The 19,599-nt window shown below is 41.8% G+C and overlaps 1 protein-coding gene across 1 annotated transcript in view; it reads right to left on the bottom strand.

The window, feature by feature from the left end:
• Window positions 1–17,859, bottom strand: part of LOC118419076 (inverted formin-2-like) — a 64,774-nt gene extending 46,915 nt beyond the window's left edge. The window contains exons 1-3 of the mRNA XM_035825353.1: window positions 16,845–17,859; window positions 10,320–10,435; window positions 6,048–6,207 (exon numbers count right to left, since the gene is read on the bottom strand). Coding sequence (XP_035681246.1) covers window positions 6,048–6,207; window positions 10,320–10,435; window positions 16,845–17,307 — 739 coding nt within the window. The 5' untranslated portion in view covers window positions 17,308–17,859. The remainder of the gene's footprint in view (window positions 1–6,047; window positions 6,208–10,319; window positions 10,436–16,844) is intronic.
• Window positions 17,860–19,599: the final 1,740 nt, after the last annotated feature.

The raw sequence follows: 19,599 nt of genomic DNA, 5'->3' as shown, positions 1-19,599 counted from the left end.
ACATGTCCGCTCGGACAAAAGCTTGGAACCAGTCTGAGGACAAGTTGGCCGGCGCTTCGGCACGTGTACCTACCTGTGTGGACAGGTTAAACAGGTATGGTGGGCACAGTGAATTCCTTTCCTCTGTTTGACGATTTCTATGTACGTAGAAACACCGTGATATTATTGAATGTTTAGTTCACGTTATATGACCCAGAAACAGTTCCGTTTATGAGTGATCTAATCTTGCAGAGATTTCCATTTTACTACCATGTGCTCAGTAGCATTTGTCAACATACATGGTGGAATTATGATGATAGTGTCGATAGCACACAACAAAGATATTCTCTTGTTCCATATCTTATATCAACGTCTTTCAAATTTGATAATTATAACCCGTATAGTCGAGGAGTGGCAACGAAATTAATTTTTTACCGAATCTTGCGAAACAACCACAACTTTTGACCTCAGTTCCCTATTGCAAATTGAGATTTGGTTCATATTACTGCGTTCTTTTATCACACAGACCATTGAAAAGTGCCAAACAACATAGATAACAACTTTACATAGGGCGGTACCGCTTTAGTTGTGGAGATACTAGTAGCTTGAAAACAATCTTAAGTCTACGCTTCTTGGATGCCGAACAATTTGCGTCAACTAGTAGCACGACAGTTTGACATATGGTCAATATTGGTTGGGTATTTTTATGTCTTCTTCTGAGCAACTTGTTTCCACAGAGATTTATCGGTGGCCGCCATTTTGTTTCGGACGATCGAGTGTGCATGGGCGTGACGTCAGTGAGGTCAACGACCACAAGATGACATGTTTCCAAACGACCACCATTTAGAGACATCATTAAAAGCGAGATGTAGTCAAAACAAAATTACGTCTGCAACCACGGCCAGGAAAAGATTATTTCATACTCGCTTTTGTAATATAATTGTGTATCAAAATTTTACAGTGTATGTTAGAAACATGTTTTAGTCGTACAATATTACGACGGGTTGATATCTCTTTTGGTGTCCAATGCAAAGTGGCTAAAAGATAACCCAACTACTTGTAGGCAACCTAGGCAATATTAGGGCGTTAAAATTGGAACTATTCTGGATAAAGCAATCTGTATAATATTGGCATATACTTCACTACATTCCCAAAATATTTACTTCATAATTTCATACTTTGAGCTCTTAAAAACGGCGCAGAAGCAAGCCGCACTAGGATTCCTTAAAAATGGGGCCTTTGATTCGGTTCATGTCATTTCCATGGTACAGTGGCATCGAATTTTTGCTCATTGAATGTTGGTATGGAATGGAATAGAGTTTCTTTAATATCGTATTATGAAGAAAAGTGCCAAAAATATTGACTTTGAAAATTGAGGTCGTCTTGAGTCAGGCTAATATCGCTTTAATATGATGCCTTCTAGGCCCCTTTTCACTATACGGCTATTGCTGAGCGTCCGTAAGAAGCTGACCCATACATTATGTAGTTATAGAACTAAGACGAGCAACACTTTACAAATTTATTATTACCGTTGCCTTACGTATACATTGTACCATGTACAAGTGCAATAAAGTTCATTTATTCGTTCAATTCTTGCATTAAAAATCACGAATCAGTGCCCCCAAACCTCCCTCCCCAAAACGTCAGCGCTCCTAGAAGGCTACGAAAGCGGCTGCGTCGCAGCTTCTTGTGTGAAGAGCCGTTATATATCTATTGACGCACGACAGTTTGCAGTGACGGAGTATTTAATCCAAGTTTCTATATGGTGTTCTACATGAGCGGAGCGCCTGGGGGCGAAAGATGGCCCCCCTCGTTATCCCGACAGGTATACACGCTACGCTGCGTCTTTACAAATGTCAAGAGGTGAGAGGACACCGATGTAATAGCCGCAGTGGTGTGGCGCCCAACTCGTGCGTGGGAAAATTAGACAGGTAGAGGGAAATCTCCAAGCAGATATTGGGATCAAAAATCAAGGATCAAAAGTTTTCTGGCTATTCTATTTTCTGACACGAAAATTGGCACAGTCACACAAGACCTAGATTCATTTGTAGTTTCATTGAAGCTATGTTAGCGGGAAACGGCCGTCAACAAAGAAATGCAGCGTTTTTCTGTCAGAAGACGAACGTTTGCACGACACATACACAACTTTCCTAAGAACATTCTCAATTTGTCGTCAACTTGTCGTGTGCGGTATGTTAACTGGAGTTTAGACCTCGAAATGGTTGCGAAAATTGTTGCAGTCAGAAAACGCTACAATTTTCCACCCCAACATCTGCTTGGATATTAGCCTCCTTCGCAGTCCCTTGACGGCCAATGATTGGAAAACACCGCAGCAATTGAGTAATGGTAGGTAATCAGTAAAAGACCACATTCTTAGACCGCCGTCTGGAGCCTGCTATGGAGGCTAAAGTTCACATCCCTCTCATAGTAACAAAACACGATTTGGGTATCATACATGCATCAGTGAGTCTGTTTGTAAACTTTTGCAAAGGTAACGCCAGGAAAACTATGACATCCTAATACGGATTATCATAACTGGAACCGGAAAACTGTCGTGAGAACTAGAGTAAGACTCCATTTGGGTAAACTTCACAGGCTAATAATGCACGTAGAACTGGTTTCCTATGCCAAGAGTGAACCCATTCTTATAGCCTAGCTTTAAATGCACACAGCTGAATACCAGATATTCTACTCTTCATTTCAGTTCAAAACTTTCAAACTTGGAAGCATACGTAATACTCCCTGTAAATTATGGCATGCAGATAGCCTAATTAGCGACCATATACTTACGTCATTTAAAAGTAAACCAGCTAAAGTTGCACCTACTTATTAAAGGGTACCTTTGGCAGACTGTGTTGTGGGGTGTATCATTAACCTTCTGCACACTGTCAGCTTTTAAACGGTGGGAGTTCAACAAATGATTTGATAGAAGTACGGACTTACGAATAAAGCGCTGTGTAGATTCGATAGGTAGATCTTTCCTTCAATCGTCGTCTTGTAGTACGACAGCACTTACGGCCGATCTCACGAAACAGGTTCTCTAAACTGTAAACACGGCTGTGTTGAACCCAGACGCAGAAGAAGACAATGTGTACAGTCTGTGTGTGATAGTCGGCAGGTCGTGTGTGTTAAGGCTGTCACCGGTCACCGTGAGAAACTAATTTAATGAAGGCGTTTGACCCACGGGAAGCTGTGTCGTCATTGGCGGGTGACCTAAGTTCGGCAGGTCGTGTTTATCGTCATAAATCTATCAAAAGATGTATTCAATGCTTCACACGCATGCGTACACGATCTAATATAGAGATCGTCTGTGAATGACGTCATACATCACGCAACAAGGAGGATTTTGTTTTTACGGGATGCTGACCAAAATGTCGCCTGAATCACTCCGCGAGGCCGTTGCCATGGCAGCGCAAAGTTTTGCAAACCGCGGGAGGTAACCTAATTGGCGGCAGATTTGAAACAAATGAAAAGCGCGGGAAACCCAATCTTCCGGACGACACGTTGCCGCACGTGAGCCGCTGATTGGGCGGGCATACTTGGGATTCTTCCCGACGAGATCGGGGATTAGAGCGGTTCCCTCGGGTCCGATGAGGGGACAACAATGCTTTTTAATCACTGAGGGTGCTTAGGCCAGCTCCGACAAATTGGAAACTCTCAAGGCGACCAACAGGGCTTGTAATGTAAGGCGTCCTCCACTTACAATTATCGCCTTTGATGTTTCCGACCGACTGTCGGTGCACACGTCTTGATATGGAGTCCGAACTCAGGGGGGGGGGGCAATCGGGTCACAAATTAGATATCATACCCACGGATGCTCTCCCAGACCGCGGTGGTCTTGACAGCGAAGTTGAATGATCCTACGCATTTTCACACATCAATTGGCGGGAACATTTCAAGTTTATGTTTGAGCCATTTCTCCAAATTTCGGAAGCAAACAAACCCTGGACTATCTTTCACCGGTAAGAAAGACGGAAACATTGCTTATATAATATTTTTGGGCTGCTTTTAAACGCTAAGTCACCATTTGCAAGGAAAAGACGGCTTTGAATAAAGGAGGGGGCTAACGGTACAAGAGAGACCATTTTCTAAGACCCTGGGATCATGCTTCAGCATTAAAGGACGAAAGAAAAATCTTTTAAGAAGTATCTAAAGGATCGCGACAAGATTGTGAACGAGGGCTTACCTATTTTCAGTGCGGTGTTGTTTGATGCACAGTAGTTCAACTATTGTCCAACTATTACATAAGCCCAGACACTTGGTCGGGTGGCCTACAATGCTTCCCTGTTCGAACCCAATCCTGGAGAAGAATCTCCAGTTTACACAACACGCGCGACGCCGCATGACAAAGCGCTCTGCTAATTTTAGCGCAAAAATGGTGGCATATGATATAGTCGTCCCAAAAACAGGTCTGGTTTCCAGATCTCCAAGTCGGCAAAGTGCCTAGTCGTGTTATTTCTACTACTAGTGCCACCCTATATGTTTGTTTTTCTCGCTGTAGAGCAGTGCTAAGATCAACCAACCAGATTAAGGCATGATGTCATAATGTTCTAATTCTTCATGAAACCTGGTTCGTCATTGGTCAAGGTGATGGATGGCCAGTCATAGAAAGAAGAAATTTCAAGAACATTGACACCATCGACGGAAATGTTTCCTATAAGTATAACATTGAAACAGTTTGCTATGGAGACACGTGGCATTATTGATTTGCTCCTGAAGCAAACTGAGAGTCCTTTATCGCGAGAATTCACGTGAAGTGCGCCATAAAAAACGAGATTTTTTCTTTAAAAAAACGTCAGCCTTGAAAATACAGTATTTTTCTACTTTTCTTACAAAAACACCTTCCTGTTTTTCTACCTTCAGTCATTTCAAGGCAGTAGAACTGAAGCAACATCAAAGAAAACAAAAATTGTTTTTGCTTACGCACGCCACGCGAACGCACGAAACCACGGACAACAGGTGGTTGTTTTGACAAAACAACAACTGACGTCACTCCTGTTTGATCGATGAGACATGTAAGGGACATCAATACAGCTTTTTTATCACACAAGACCTCATCCATGAATCAATAGGTGACGACATGCATGTCACGTGATGTTAGTACCGTGTGCAAACACGGACAATTCTGTGGGAGGGGGGTGCTGATTGACATGGCGGACATCTGATAACACATACAGTCGTCTGGTTACACAGTGACCGTACATGATCTCCGCTGAGATCTCTTGTTCCCATCTACACACAACATGACGGTTATTTTTGAGCGGTTAAAGATATACGGATGACGTCAGAGACATGTCGTCTCTGTATCTATCAATCCGTTGTAACCACCATTCGGTGTAAAAAAAAAGGAGGCTAGATCTACTTACTCTTCAATGGCAACCTACTTGCGGTGTAAACATAGATAAAACGAAGATACATGTATTTCATGTGTTGATGGATTTTTTCCATATGCCCAATGTGACTGAAGTATTCTCATTCATTGAATTCAATGCCTTGTATAAATTGTGTTTTATACCATAAAGCTGACAGTGTTGTCCATGTTAAGTAGACGGATCTTCAAAGTATGCAAGTATAATTCTAACTTGAAAGTTCATCCGTAAAAGTTCTGAAACATAATTAATCTGTAACTTCCAAACAAAAAAATCGGGCTTACCAAAATGCTTGACTGGTCAATTCCAGTTTTTTCAAGGAATGAGCAATCCACTGCTTCTGTGACGTCACATTTTGTAGAAAGCAGAAGACAAAAACTGGAGTTGGTCAGCTGAAAATTTGGGAAAGTCCAATTCCTTCTGCTGGACTCTGATTCTGAAGTCGTATAATTTCTTTTACAATTTCTTCAGCATACATTTGTACTTTTTATATTTTATATTCATGCCAGTATTCTTTCCAAGGACTTCCAAAGTATGGCAGAATACGACTTTTGTAGCATCTCAAAGAAAGGAGAACTTTCTTTCTTTATGGTAGTACTATCAAAACGTCGTCTGCTATATTTGACAACCGACCATACTACTGCGTTAACTTTAACCTTTGATTGCAAAGAAACATGACCCTTGACATTGCTGACTGACCTATGAACTCATTCCGTATCCTGACCCGATCCTCCAACTCGTCAGTAGAGATGATGATGCAGTTGATGAAGCCCAGTAAAGTGGTCTTGTACTGCACAGTCTCCGCCTTCTTGAACTCGTCAGTGATGAGACAGAAGCGGTGACGTTTGCCCTTGGTCGCCTGCGAACAGTGATTGATTTAATTTCATGCGCCATTGATTGGCTTAGCTGGTAAATGAGTCATGCTACCATTGACTGAGAATAAGAAAAGTACAGCATGCGGGCAGGAGTATATCTACTATCGCTCTCATCGTCGGTACTGCTTAGCCCACAAAGTGGATTATTAGCATCAAATGGTAATAAATGTAAATACAAACAAGATGTTTTGTTAGACTGTCGTTGATTTGTTTTAAGAACAATAGGAGAATGAATGGGAAATGTCATTCTATAGTGTAAAAATGACCTTGGTCCAAGGCAAAGTTTATGTACCTTTTCCAGTCATGACCTTTGGTTCAAAGGTCTCAAATTTGTTTGTAAATCATTAGTTGTACACCTTCCTGTTGGTAAAGCGTAAGCTTGTTCACAAACAGGACGTCATTTGGGGTTCTAACTCGCCCACATCCTAGTAAACACACTGTGCCCTCCCACGCTTTTCCCAGCACGGATAACGTCGTATTTCCAAACTGAGGCCCGGCCGGGCTGTTTGTGGAAACGAAAAATAAAAATGTTTGCGTAAAAATATACAAATAATGCCCACTACTATTCTCTTTCCATCGTGTGTAGTTTGGTGTCTTTTATATCATACTTTTCGTTCCCGAAAGCTACGCGACTGTGCCACGGTTTAGACATTTGTGAGATAGGACTAAGCTGTGCCCATGCGCCGTCTTGCACGTAACGACGGAACTGTATACCGGAGACACCCCACTTTCCTGCGCATGATCGGCAGACGACAATCCCACCGTCCCGCGCTTCGGTGCTTGTACAAAGAGGGTTCGAACTTTTGAAGGGTAACCGAAGGTCAACCGTCAGGCGGTGGCACGTCTGTTGTAGGCATGGCGCTACCAGGCTTACGTATGTTGTTGTTCTCGGTAAACTTGGTAAACTAAGGCGTTTACTGTTGGTACAAGCCGTTGATTGAGATTTGTCAGACTTTTGAAATAGATTCTCTCATGGTCTCTGACTGAAGCCATTTAACGATGTCGGTGTGGGTGGGTGGCTAAAGTTGTTTTTCATTGGGAGCTACGAAAGTATGCTTCTTCAAGGTCCATAGATGAATAAATCTGAGATTTTGTTGTCCCTTTTTTTAAAGCCATAATCCAGTATACTAAATTTTATGCAGAGACGACGAACACATCTTGTACAAGCTAGTTCTAGACGGGCAACATTTTAGTATTGCCACCTAGCGTCAATTGTAGCATTTACAGGACCTAAACGCAGACACCTGGCTTATAGCCTTTCCGTGGTTTATGGTTACAATGGTAATTGTATTGGCCATACACCTGGTTATTGAACACTTACACCTCACATCTCCTATTTTCTATAGGAAACTTTAAATTCCCGGATATCGTCAGGAAAACATCAATTTTACAAGTCGAGCTGATACATTTCATAATTTTGCATCATGAATAGAAATCACAACAAAAATCGCGTAATTGTTCGCCTTCACTCATAACTTGTCCTCACTCCGTTGTGTCTGAAGTTGTGAATTATTCCACCCCGCGTAATTCAATTCTAGAAAGAGTAACTAGTGACTATAACATAAACCATTAGAACACAGACAGTAATATTTCACAACGAGGGGCAACCAAAACACCATAAACACATCTTGTTCTGACTAAGCGGGCAACGGCTTTCAATGCAGAGAATCTACGTAGCTCTTGTTAGTACTCTCAAAGCAGAGGTTAGGCTCCGGCTGTTTTTAGCGTTTTAAGTCGTTTTTATCGAGCTTTCTATTTTGTCAGTTTTCAAGTATGCCAGCCTGACAATACAAGATACAATACAAAATAGAAAGCCTGATAAAAACGACTAAAAAAAAAACAGCCGGAGCCCAACCTCTGACTGGAGAGTACTTTTTAGGTTTGAAGAAAAGTTTCTACAAAAAAGATAAACATAAGAAGTAACAATACCTTCCTTACTCCACACAGAACCACACTACAATAGTCCCTCCCAGTGTAAAACCGTTCCTTGCTCTCCAGTGTCCGTACGCAAAAGACCCTCTCCCCTACCGTACTTCACACTTTATAACCACGAGGACCGCGCTAGTTTGTAGCTATTTCCCAGCCTCTGACGCATTTACTACCCCGTAACGTTTACCCAAGTTCCTCTGTGCTTTCCCGCGAAAAAGAAAATTCCCCATAAAACCTCACTGACCCTTTGAGCAGTAAAAATGTCAAATATTTTGTGGTGAGAAAGACGTGACGGGGCTGCGTGTTTGTGTTGAAATGACACGGCCTCTTGCGTATGGATAGGAGAAGGTGACTAAGTAACTATTTGTGTCCAGCACGCCCTGGTATTTTCACAAGGTGCTTCATTAACACAGGTGCAGCCGTGACAGGAAGTGTTATTAGGGTACCTCAAACACTCCATTTATATGGTCCTGTTAATTGAAGGTACTACACATTGTCAGCGGTGCAGAACAGACGTGCTACTTTTAGGACTTCTTTTGTCCCGATAAAAGAAAAAATAAGTACAACTTAGTTGTCCCCTACTCTGGACCACGTCAAGGCTTTTTCCTGAACCCGGGTATTAAAAAACTCTTACTAGAAGTTCAAAATAATTTTTGAATACGCACATCAATACTTAAGAGCATCAAATATACGTTGTGATAACTACATTTATGTCATACCTGTGACGTGAAAACGTTCGATACGGGTGTTCCGGACCGGCTGATAACTTTCCGTACGGCCCCAGGGGGAATTTGCATATATCCCATGATGCACCGCGGTCTCAACTATATATACGCTCGAGCCGTGACGTCATCATTTGAAAAATGGCGGGTTCCGGTGATGGTAGCATCCCGGGAGCTCCCGTAAACACAGTGTTTACGGTTGAACCAAAGCTGTTGCAGGACGCTCCAGAAGTTTTACTTTGCTGTGTAAACACTCACCAGTTCCCAATCCATTTCTCGGGGGTTTCGTGCATCGAAGTAGTTACACGGCGCTGTCACATAGCAGTACCGGGCGACCCGCCGTCAGTGCGCCGGCTGTGCTTGATGCCTGATCGGAACCTGGATAGCCTGTTCGCCGGGGTGACTTCCCCAGTGAAACTACGGATCAAGTCGAGTTCTACCATTCATGTAAGGTTTACTTTATTTCGTAGATCTTTTAGGGACCTTCAGTATTTTTGATGGTTCGAAACAGGAATAATTTTACAGCAACAGAAAGGCTACGAATTATAGGGGGCATGTAACGTAACGTACAAATTTTATCGACTTTGTCATGTTTTCCAGTGGCACTATATTCCTTTTTAACTCTGATTCAAATCGAGTTCTATTATAGTTTTATGTACTAGTATTTGATAGTTATTTCTTCATTTTACATCACCACCGGCGATTGTTTTGTTGTCGAGTATTTTCACAGAAAAAAGGTACAAAGTGATGTTCGCGCGGAAAATCGAACGCGATCGAAAGTAAAGTGCATCATGGGATATATGCAAATCCCCCCTTGGTACGGCCCGGGGTTATCACACGGGCTCCATTCGAATAAATCGAACTGTTTCGAGTGGGCCGAGCACGGCGCCATCGAAAGTTCGAATGCCTGATTCGGACGTTGGAACATTACTGTTGGAACGCTTTTTTTTCGAGGGCACCAAATTTGTTCAACTTCTGGCGAATTTCGCATCAAAACACGGGTTTTCTCAGGTGGGTATGACATAAATAAAATACAACACGGTGTATTCCGCATCACCCTCGGTCTCAGCCCTCCCGCGGGTCGGGCTGATACCTTGGGCGATACGGAATACACCGTGCTGTATTCTATATATACTTCTTTCCGAAAAGCAGGTGTTAAAGACATACCTGTATGTTTTACACCTAACCTTGCTGACATTTCACAAACCATAAGGAAAATACTCCCTGCTTCGACGAAAGTATGTTATCTTTACCTATCTATACTAGAAAAAATTTATGTTCATTATTGTTTACAACTACTGAGGTCAGCACGTATATGAAATACATATATCATATACTGTCGACTTTGAACTACTTACTCTAAAACACCCCAAAATATGCGCTGACAAAATTAACCTGACGTTAATCAGAAATGTAAAGAATCACAGTAAGGGCGCATCACTCACTTTATGGTGTTCCAGCGCATCAACTGCACAGCCGTATCCATCCGCGGAGTAAACACAAAGGGCAGACAGCAGTTCAAACACTTGCTTCTTCACCATGGTGTTAGTGGTGTCCAGCGCTAGAAGGTACAGAAAGACATAGAAACATTAATACGTCGATGTAGGTTAGACATCCAGGTAATAAGATACGCCAAAAATAGTTACTCAAGCTTTGAAAACCATATCCAGTTGCTTGAGTAACTATTTTTGGCGTATAGAAACATTAATGCTTTGATGGCGATTTCAGCAATAGCTGATGCGATAAATATCCAGTTGCACTCGAGCTCTGTCGTACATTTTTCATAACAATGAATATGAAACTCATAATCTATTATTCAAGATTATATTTCAATCACAAGCATAAATCCTAAACCACTATTCTTAATGGCATGAGACTTCGACAGACTACGTTACCTGCAATACTGCCGACTGTCAATAGACGGTGCTGTCAGTAACGTATATTTTGCTGCGAATATTCTGCATCTTTCGTGGGAGCAGTAATCGGACCTGGATGCATCACCCAGTTGACCCAAGGTGGAATTCTAAGCCTATTTGTAACGGACTTCCGATGGTAACACAAAAGGATAGTTCTGACCAAAGTTGAAAGGTGCCGCCAGACAATGTGCCGCTAACGGAGTTAGCAGTGGGGCCCACGTTATTTACGTTAAACATGGTTTTATTTGATAGCTGGATTAGTAAAAAAAAAAAACGACATTAACACAGTCATCTGATGAAAGTCGACGAGATTGACTGTAAATTCATGGTGAGTTTTACTGTTTTGCTGGATCAAAACTTAAAGCTGTCCAACTGCAGAACAGTTTTTGTGTTCTCCGCTTTAACGATATAGATGTGACTGAAGTAACTGTGTCCTGACTGATAGCTACTTCGACGACTTCCGATAACTATAATCTGTTTCTTCTCACAACATCGAGGGAAACTTTCCCAGTCTTTCTCCCTAAAACTAACGTCATTAAGAAAACAGGAAAGGGGCTATTCAGCCAACGTCCTACTTTCTACAGTTTCTATGGGGATCACTTTATTTGTTTGCTTTCTTGTCTCTACAGCAACAGTGTCAGTGTGTGAAAACTAATTATAAAGCTATTGAGTACCTTAAGAGATGTAAAAATAGAACATGTTTACGTTAGAATACAGGTTGAGCCTATAGACATGAAAACGAAAGAAGCAATGCGAGCTGTTAAGAACCGCTAAGATATAAAGAAATAAGTCAAATTCTTATAAGAATAACTTTGAAATAGACAGGGCGAAAAATGTTGAATGGAATGATATCTGGCAACTGTTTCAAATTTAAAAATCGTTCATATTGTGGATTTCGTAACTAGATTTGGCACAGAGATGCTGCTTTCAACTTTTATCACCGATTGTTTGACAAAACCCTTCCGCGTCGTATCTCTACCAGAAGTGCCCCTGATAAACACACTTCTGACACAAACGCATTATCTATCCAAGGAGTACGATGTCATGAAATGATGGTTTGTTTGTCACCTGTGAGTACCAGTGATAAGATAACATAGGGAAGGTGTAGTGCCTTGTGACTAAGAGTCAGTAAAATGTAATGTTAGGTAGAGGCCGAGCTACTGGCTAGCTAGAGTTATCCCACCGCTGCCACCAAATGTAGGGGAGCAAAGGATGAGACACACACTCTCTGCCTGCCTGGTCTCAACTGTTGTGGACAGACTGGGGTATTTCCCTTTATTGAACCCTTATCAGAAACATATGTGGGGTGGCCCTGTCATAAGACCACCAGCGGTCATCTTCCTGTCACATTGTGACATCAATATGTGCTCCTAATACTAACAACGTATAGAAGTACAGTACCAACGTTATAATTCACAGTACTAGTTAACCGTGGTGAGACTACATTACGCCTGTAACGTAAGTTCACCTTTATCCGTGGGGTAACATATATCTGTTATTTAAAAAAACAGGGTATTTAGGGATATTTAAGTAGTATTTTGAAAATATTGCAATTTGAAACCACTGTCCGTCAACGTGAAATCCCCATAGCTAAGTACCCTGTTTTCAAAAACAACGGATATAGGTTACCCCATGGATAAAGGTGAACTTACGTTACAGATGGGTTGGTACATGTACTTTCGATCGATAACGTCGTCATTGATTTGCCTTATGAATAATCATATTATATGTTTTATGCCACTTATTTGTTGCTTTAGAATTAGAAAAAAATCATTTTGACTACCGTTATTTTGATTACTTATTCTTTTAACTTATTTGTATCGTTCGCATTGACATTCATCGGACACTACTTTTTTTTTAACAAACACAGGTCTTAAATGTTTTTTGTAACTATTTGTTTAGTCATTTTCAGGAGATTCTACGAAGTTTTTGATACATATATACAACTTACAAGTTGGTACGTAAAGAATGGATTATGTCAGATATGTCATAGGTCACATCCTTAGCGACTGAGGTCAGCCATATTGTGTAATGTGAGACCAAAATAGTTTTAGATAAACCTTTGAACTCTCTAACTCATCTATCAGGATCGACACAACAATGGCGGTGTGTGTACGTGGCTAAGGCGCTGAGACCGTTTACAACATAAACTGTGCTACAGCAGCGGGATATGTTGTTAAGAATTGCTGATTACATGAACGCGATGTCCAACACGCGACAAAGCGAGTCAAACCTACTATACTTACCAATGGTCCATAGGGAAGTGCATAGAAGATCTATATCCTACTCAGACACAGTTCTATAGAATAGTCTGAGGGAGAACTTGAGGCAGGCGCCCTCAGTCGTTTCTTTTAGAAACTTGGCGCGACGAGGAATTATGTAACAATGGACTATGAGAACTGATATTATGTTGACTACTCCGAATGTGATTATGGAATGTCGAACTGTAAATCTTTGTGTGTACTATTAAGAGGCCAAGACACCTGAACTTCCTCGCCCCCTGACATTTTGAAAAACGGCTTAGGCCGAAGATGCATCAAGGTTACATAAAGGTCGAAAAAACACTGTAGGAGAGTGTATCACTGGGCTGTGGCACGTTGGTGGCGTTGCTGCCTCCGAATTTGCTTCACGCTTGACTTAATGATGGGGATATCATACAAAACGTTCAAGAAAGTAGGACGAAGAAAAAAAAACAAGAAAACACACAAAGCGTAAAGAGGTTGGTTTTTATCGATTAAATTCGTTGAGCGCTCTGTCAAATCGTTCGGTCGCGGTAACGCCTCAAACGTACTCTCCAAGCAGAGGTTAGGCTCCGGCTGTTTTTTTAACCTCTGCTTGGAGAGCACTCAAACGTGCCGCAGCTAGAGTGAAATACCCCATAGGGCAATCTACAGGGCATTTGGAAGAAAGGAGGGGGGAAATGTAATCACTCGTAAAAAGTCCCCCCCCCCAAAAAATCTTCAATTATGAAAATGCGCCAACTTTCAAAATTCGTTGATGCTCGTTTGCAACTTTCATGGTCAATTTCAAGACGACGATAATCAGATAGATTGTAAGGATATTAACATTGGCATTTACTACCGTAATAGCTACTTATCTCAGAGTTAACACCGGTGCACTTTACCTCGCTATAAATAAAAAGGTTATGGCTGACCATAGGACATCCAATGCACTTATACTAGCATTGACTTAATAGAGACCAGAAGAAAACTAGAAAACAACCTAGAAACGGACAAGGTTTAATGCCGTTATCGTTAGCAACGGTCGAAAAGACTGACGTAGCCGTACATTTTCTGGAAAAAAATGTTCCAAAGAGCTTCCGTTCGACATTTAATTGTTTGTTTTCCTAACCTGGCGCCGAACCGTGAGAATGTTTACACAACAATTGTTGGTATCCCGGCACTGAATGTGAACCACAACAAAATTTGAACCCGTTTGGATTCGAAAAAATATCGAAGGGAAAATGAGTGGTTAAAAAACGCATTTTCCCTTCTAAGGCTCCCGACCTAACTGCCAGGCCAAGGATGCCATTTTCCAGAATCCCTCTAAGGCCATGTTGGTTTGACTATATGGATAACATCCTCTGGGAACCCCAAAACTGATGCGAGCGTGCGCATAAATAAAAAGTTTGGCAAAAACAAGGCGCCTTCCTCACGAGATCTAAGTGGTCAGAGAGGTTGAACAAAAAAACTGAACACAAGGAGTATGGTATACCGAACAATAGATTCTTTATTTTGTACTTTCATATCTGCGTCTTTGACTTTGGGACTGACTTAAGCATTCTACGACAATGATACCATTTTTCGATATCTTTTTTTTTCAAATCTACGGCATATATTTGCTCATTTTGCAGCTGCTTGGTATAATTTATAGCATTGTCGAATACATTTGGGGAGGGGGGCTACGTCCAAAAATTGTTGCGCGCGCGGATGTCATCCATATAATCAAATCAACATGGCCTAATACTGTAAAAGAGGAAAGGTTCGCGATATTGACTTAACAACGCGGCGCAATGAAAAAAATATGTAGCCTTCATAGTGGTTTTAAGCTTGCGGTTGAAACCGTGAGAGGATAGACGCGCAGAAGACAGGACAAAAAATTTCGAGATGTATTGAAGTTCGCGGTGAAGACGTTACCTCTTCCCCTTTTTATAGTAATTTCTGCCCTTCTTTCTCAGAAGAGTGCACCAAGAATGAAACAGGCGTAATAAGGGCAGTGCACTGAATATACAGCACAGTGTAGGGCAAACACAAGTCTGAAAGAATGGGGGCGATCGCGAGGTCCAGAAGTCGGCCATGTATTGTGAGAGGTTACTTAAAGTACACCGACACACTACATTTGTTGGTCCCGCATAGAGAATGTTTGCTCCTCTGTTTACGTGACATCCGGTGTGCGTCTTTTACGAACAGAAAATTCGACGAAAAGGTCGAATGTTCAATAGGAAGTGACCGTACGGTAAGAAATATATAGGGTGATACACTGATCACTGAATCTCTAAAGGGCGATGGCTCCTTTGACTCTTATGACTGATATATTTGTAAAGTGCGTTGGTGTGTGTGTGCTTTTAGCTGCGTAGTGTAGGTTTTTGGTGGGGTGTCCAATATTACCATGAACGTATTGAACGCATTGGTAGAAATATGAGACGAACAACGAAACGAACTAAAATGGTCTGCCATCAGCCTTCATAACAAATCGTTTTGTCAATCCCGCCATATCATCTCCCAATAACTAATAAACAAGGATCTTATGAATGTTGCTTTTAAGCCAAGTCTCTTTTACCTACCTACTTACATTCCTACCTAGTCACTGACCCCTGGGTCGTTTGGGGGACAATAAGCTATTATCCAAGCAGAGGTTGAGTCGCGAAGATATAGTGGTAGTCGGGGAATTTACCGGCTGAGCTAGCCGGTCGGTAACTTACCGACTACTACTAACTATATCTCCGCGACTCAACCTCTGCTTGGAGAATAACAATTAGCAAGCTTAAGGTAGACATAGAGAGCGAAGTTGAGTCCCTTCTAGCAATGATTTAACAGCAACTCGGCAGAACAAAAGATAGTATACTGATTGAACAAGTATCCAACAGTACTATACTAGTTGTGATACACTGACACGAGACAAATAAAATTAATTATCGTGCAGTGGAGTGTTGTCCTAGCTGTCTGAAAACCATAACGATCCGACAGGTTCTTTTCGCGCCATGTCTTGCACATGACGTATCGAATAAATTACTCAAACCAGCTGGTACGGTCGGAGTCTTCCCACGATCATTAAGGGCTGTTTTCCGGTCTGATGCTCTCTTAAGGTTCCCACAATTGTCTTTCCAGGTGAGGTTCAGGTCGGAGTCCCCCGGACTTTTGCACCAATTCATCCCACATGTACATATCTCCGTCTATTACGATAATCATAGGTTTTATAGCACTTTTCTTTCTTCTAAAACGTTTTGAATACTTATTATTGTGATCTTGCAACGACAAATCATTCTAACAGAGGTCTCTTGTGTTGAAGACATGGGGTACATACCGTCACGTGTAAACGAAGTGTCCTCACGTTTGAACTGTCTGTGGGTAATTTGCATATGATGGCAGAAAAATGCTTATCAATAATTCTTACTACGTTTGGCTTTTCATGTATAAAAACTGGAAAAAGTTGGCAATCAATAAAAAGATAACGATTGAAAACGGTAAAAACGATATGATTATGACCATGTTGGGTATATCAATGAAAAACATATTGTCAAGAGGCGAACAATGTAAATGTTTGCCAGTCTCAAAATGGCGATTCACGAATGAGACCATTATCAAATTAACCACCTTCCCATCCAAAATGTTATGTTAAAGATCAATCTATGGACATTTTGAATAAAGTTTATGCACGTTGGTGACTGCGTATTTTAATAAATTTGTGGGTAACTTTGTTACATAATTGAGTTATCTTGCCAAACGTAACTTGAGTCCTTTGCCCTCCCCACCACTCATACACTGTTTGTTGACAAATACTGTCTCACCGAACACACAAACACCATACGTTATTCACAAACATGTTTCATCTCACCTGTAGCCAGTTTTCTGCTACACTCTCTCCGTTGTACGATGAAGTCAAGCCCAGTTTTGGAGTTCATGACAGCCTTGACACACCCAACACACTCCAACTGCACGAATGCGTCCGCAAAACTGGCGAAACCCTTCTGAGATAGTTTCTCCAAGGATTCGAACAAGATCCCTAGTCCGTCTTCTTCAAGGAATCCCAGCATCCATTCTGAATCACAAGACGCGAGCTTCTTCTTTAACGCCGAGTACGTCTTGACGGAGGGGCAGCGGAGGGTCTTGATGTAGCTCTCGGGGTCGGAGCTCTCTAACGCCGAGGCTGCGAGCAAGGCGGCCTGCTGTTGATTCACCGCCGCTCGTTCCTTCGTCTCCTGGCGAAGTTTCGCCCATTTCTGCATCCCTCCTGATATCTTGAGTTTAACAGCGGGCTCTGAAGCTTTAGCTGTAGCTTCCACACCGCCCTCCGCCATGGTTAGGGCCTGGGGGCTTTTTACCGTAGCGCTCTGACTGTATTCACGGCGAGTAATGACATTCAACACAATCACACAGTCGCCTTTACACCGCGTCGCCAAGAAACCCCCGTGAATGGCTAGCTATTCTTGCGCCGACTTGGGCAGAAGTCGAACGAGTCTAACTCGCTGAATAATGATTCAAACCAGTTTGAACTTCAACCTGTTCTTGTTTTCTCCTTCAGGCCACCTGGCGGGACAATCGCTTCGCTAATAACCGCGAAATGTCGACCCTCAGGCCAAAGGTCTTCTCAATGCTACAAGTTGAAGACGTAGAATGAAAAGCTGACGTAATGTTACATACATTGACACGAAATCGTCCATGTAGGAGCAAAAACAATCGCCGCGTGGTTGCAAACTTCGAGGAATACTACTAGTACGACATCCAGGTGGTGCTCAATACTCCTCTATGGGCGAATTTTTGTGTAGACAGTGCCGATTTGGTCCGGTGTAATCACACTTAACGGTACAAACTGTAAACACCATCCCCTGCTTACTTGTGCCTCTAATCACCCACCCCACCACGTGGTGTTTACTAGATCAACCTATCAATCAAACCGTGCTCTCAAACAGTACATGACAACGTAGGTGTGCGCATAGTCAAAATACCATGGCGTTGGGTAGGGCAGACTTGACACGACGGGGCTAGGTCTTATTGACTTGACTTACAAATACCTTAGATATAATAAGAAAACACCTGTTGCTGTATTCTAGGAACTCTAATCTTGATTCGTGGTAACGTTAGAAATAACGTTAACGGACTATACATAACAATGTCGGAGATAGTTACTCTCCAAGCAGAGGTTTGGCTCGGGCGGTTTTTGACGTGTTATAGGCGTTTTTTATGACGAGCTTTCTATTTTGTACCGGTTTCTATATGTCTCGCGGCCAAGACCGGTACAAAATAGCTTGATAGCCGGAGCCGAATCTTTGCTTGGAAGTAGGAAATAGTAGACTAGAGCCTGAATCTAGTGAGCCTGAACGACATAGACTTCATAAACGTAGCGAATACAAGCATGTTCCTAATAAGTTTAGACAAACCATTGGTTTCAAAACATATCTGTTTTTACATTTTCACCATCGCAAAGAAGCTAGTAGAGCTAGAACTCACTTGCTCTAATATCATTCTTGTTTTAGCTTCAAATTGTATATGTATATCTGCAAACTATTCTTTTGTTGCAACATATACTTAACCCGATGAGTATACATGTATGCAATAAAAGTCTTCAATCATGAATTAAAATATCGGGCCCTGTGAAACTGAAATTGTTCAAACTGACCAGTTTCCAAAATTTCACAGCAGTTTTTAAGAACTGTCAGAAGAAAGAAGTGGCTTTGGTTTCTTCACAGCGACCACGTACGATGAAGTTCATGGTCGTACTGTGGTGTCATAGTTCAGCTAACAAAGAGTTCGGCCTTTGCCACAGAAGCCATGGACACGTAGAGCTGCCTAAAGGGACTACTGATATATTTATCCTTTAATCGGCTAGTGTGGCAATGGGGGCTCTATTTTTCCAGTCGACATTTATCAGTTACGCACATGTCGGCTTATCTATGATCCTAATAGTCTCCAACAGACCCCATGGCTTGTTCAAGGACGTTCTAGCTTTCATTTCCGCGACGCTCTTGAAACTTACTTTTGAAGCTTACTTTTAATTTGATTTGATTTGATTTATTGAAATTGCAAACAGTACAATACAAGTGGGTCACAGGCAGCAGTATCCTGGTGTCGTGGCCCACAAAGAGGTTTATCCTATGTCATCCAGCAAGACTGGAAACAGTTTTTCAACTGTATGGCTGTATGGTGAAGCTTGGTAACAATTATGTTGACTGTGTAATGATAAAGACGGAGAAAATGCCAAACTTTTATTCCAAAAGATATCAAGATGAAAGATCTATCAAGCGATACAGAGTAAAATGCATAAAACACGTAGAAATCCCTTTCTAATGTACCAAACGACTAATGCCCACTACTTCGGCCTGTAAATTAAAGCTGATGCAAAATCCCTAGTAAATACTGTGAAGCTTTAAAGAAAACATGAGATGTCTCCGCCGCCGTTTGATGCGAGGAATGTCAACGTTCGAATGAACGGACGGTCACCTTTAATCACTGAGCATATCACAATCAAAGGAGGCAAGCTATGACTATACATATGGACCGAATGTTTTAACATGCTCATGTGACTAAATAAAATCCAAATGTTGCATTGCTTACAACAATCGTTTTCGTATAACAATGAATTTGCCTAGATC

The sequence above is a fragment of the Branchiostoma floridae genome, chromosome 7 (assembly GCF_000003815.2).
Source record: "Branchiostoma floridae strain S238N-H82 chromosome 7, Bfl_VNyyK, whole genome shotgun sequence".
Lineage (NCBI taxonomy): Eukaryota > Metazoa > Chordata > Leptocardii > Amphioxiformes > Branchiostomatidae > Branchiostoma > Branchiostoma floridae.
Note: the sequence above shows the minus strand (reverse complement) of the source record. Positions and strands in the feature narration are given on the sequence as shown.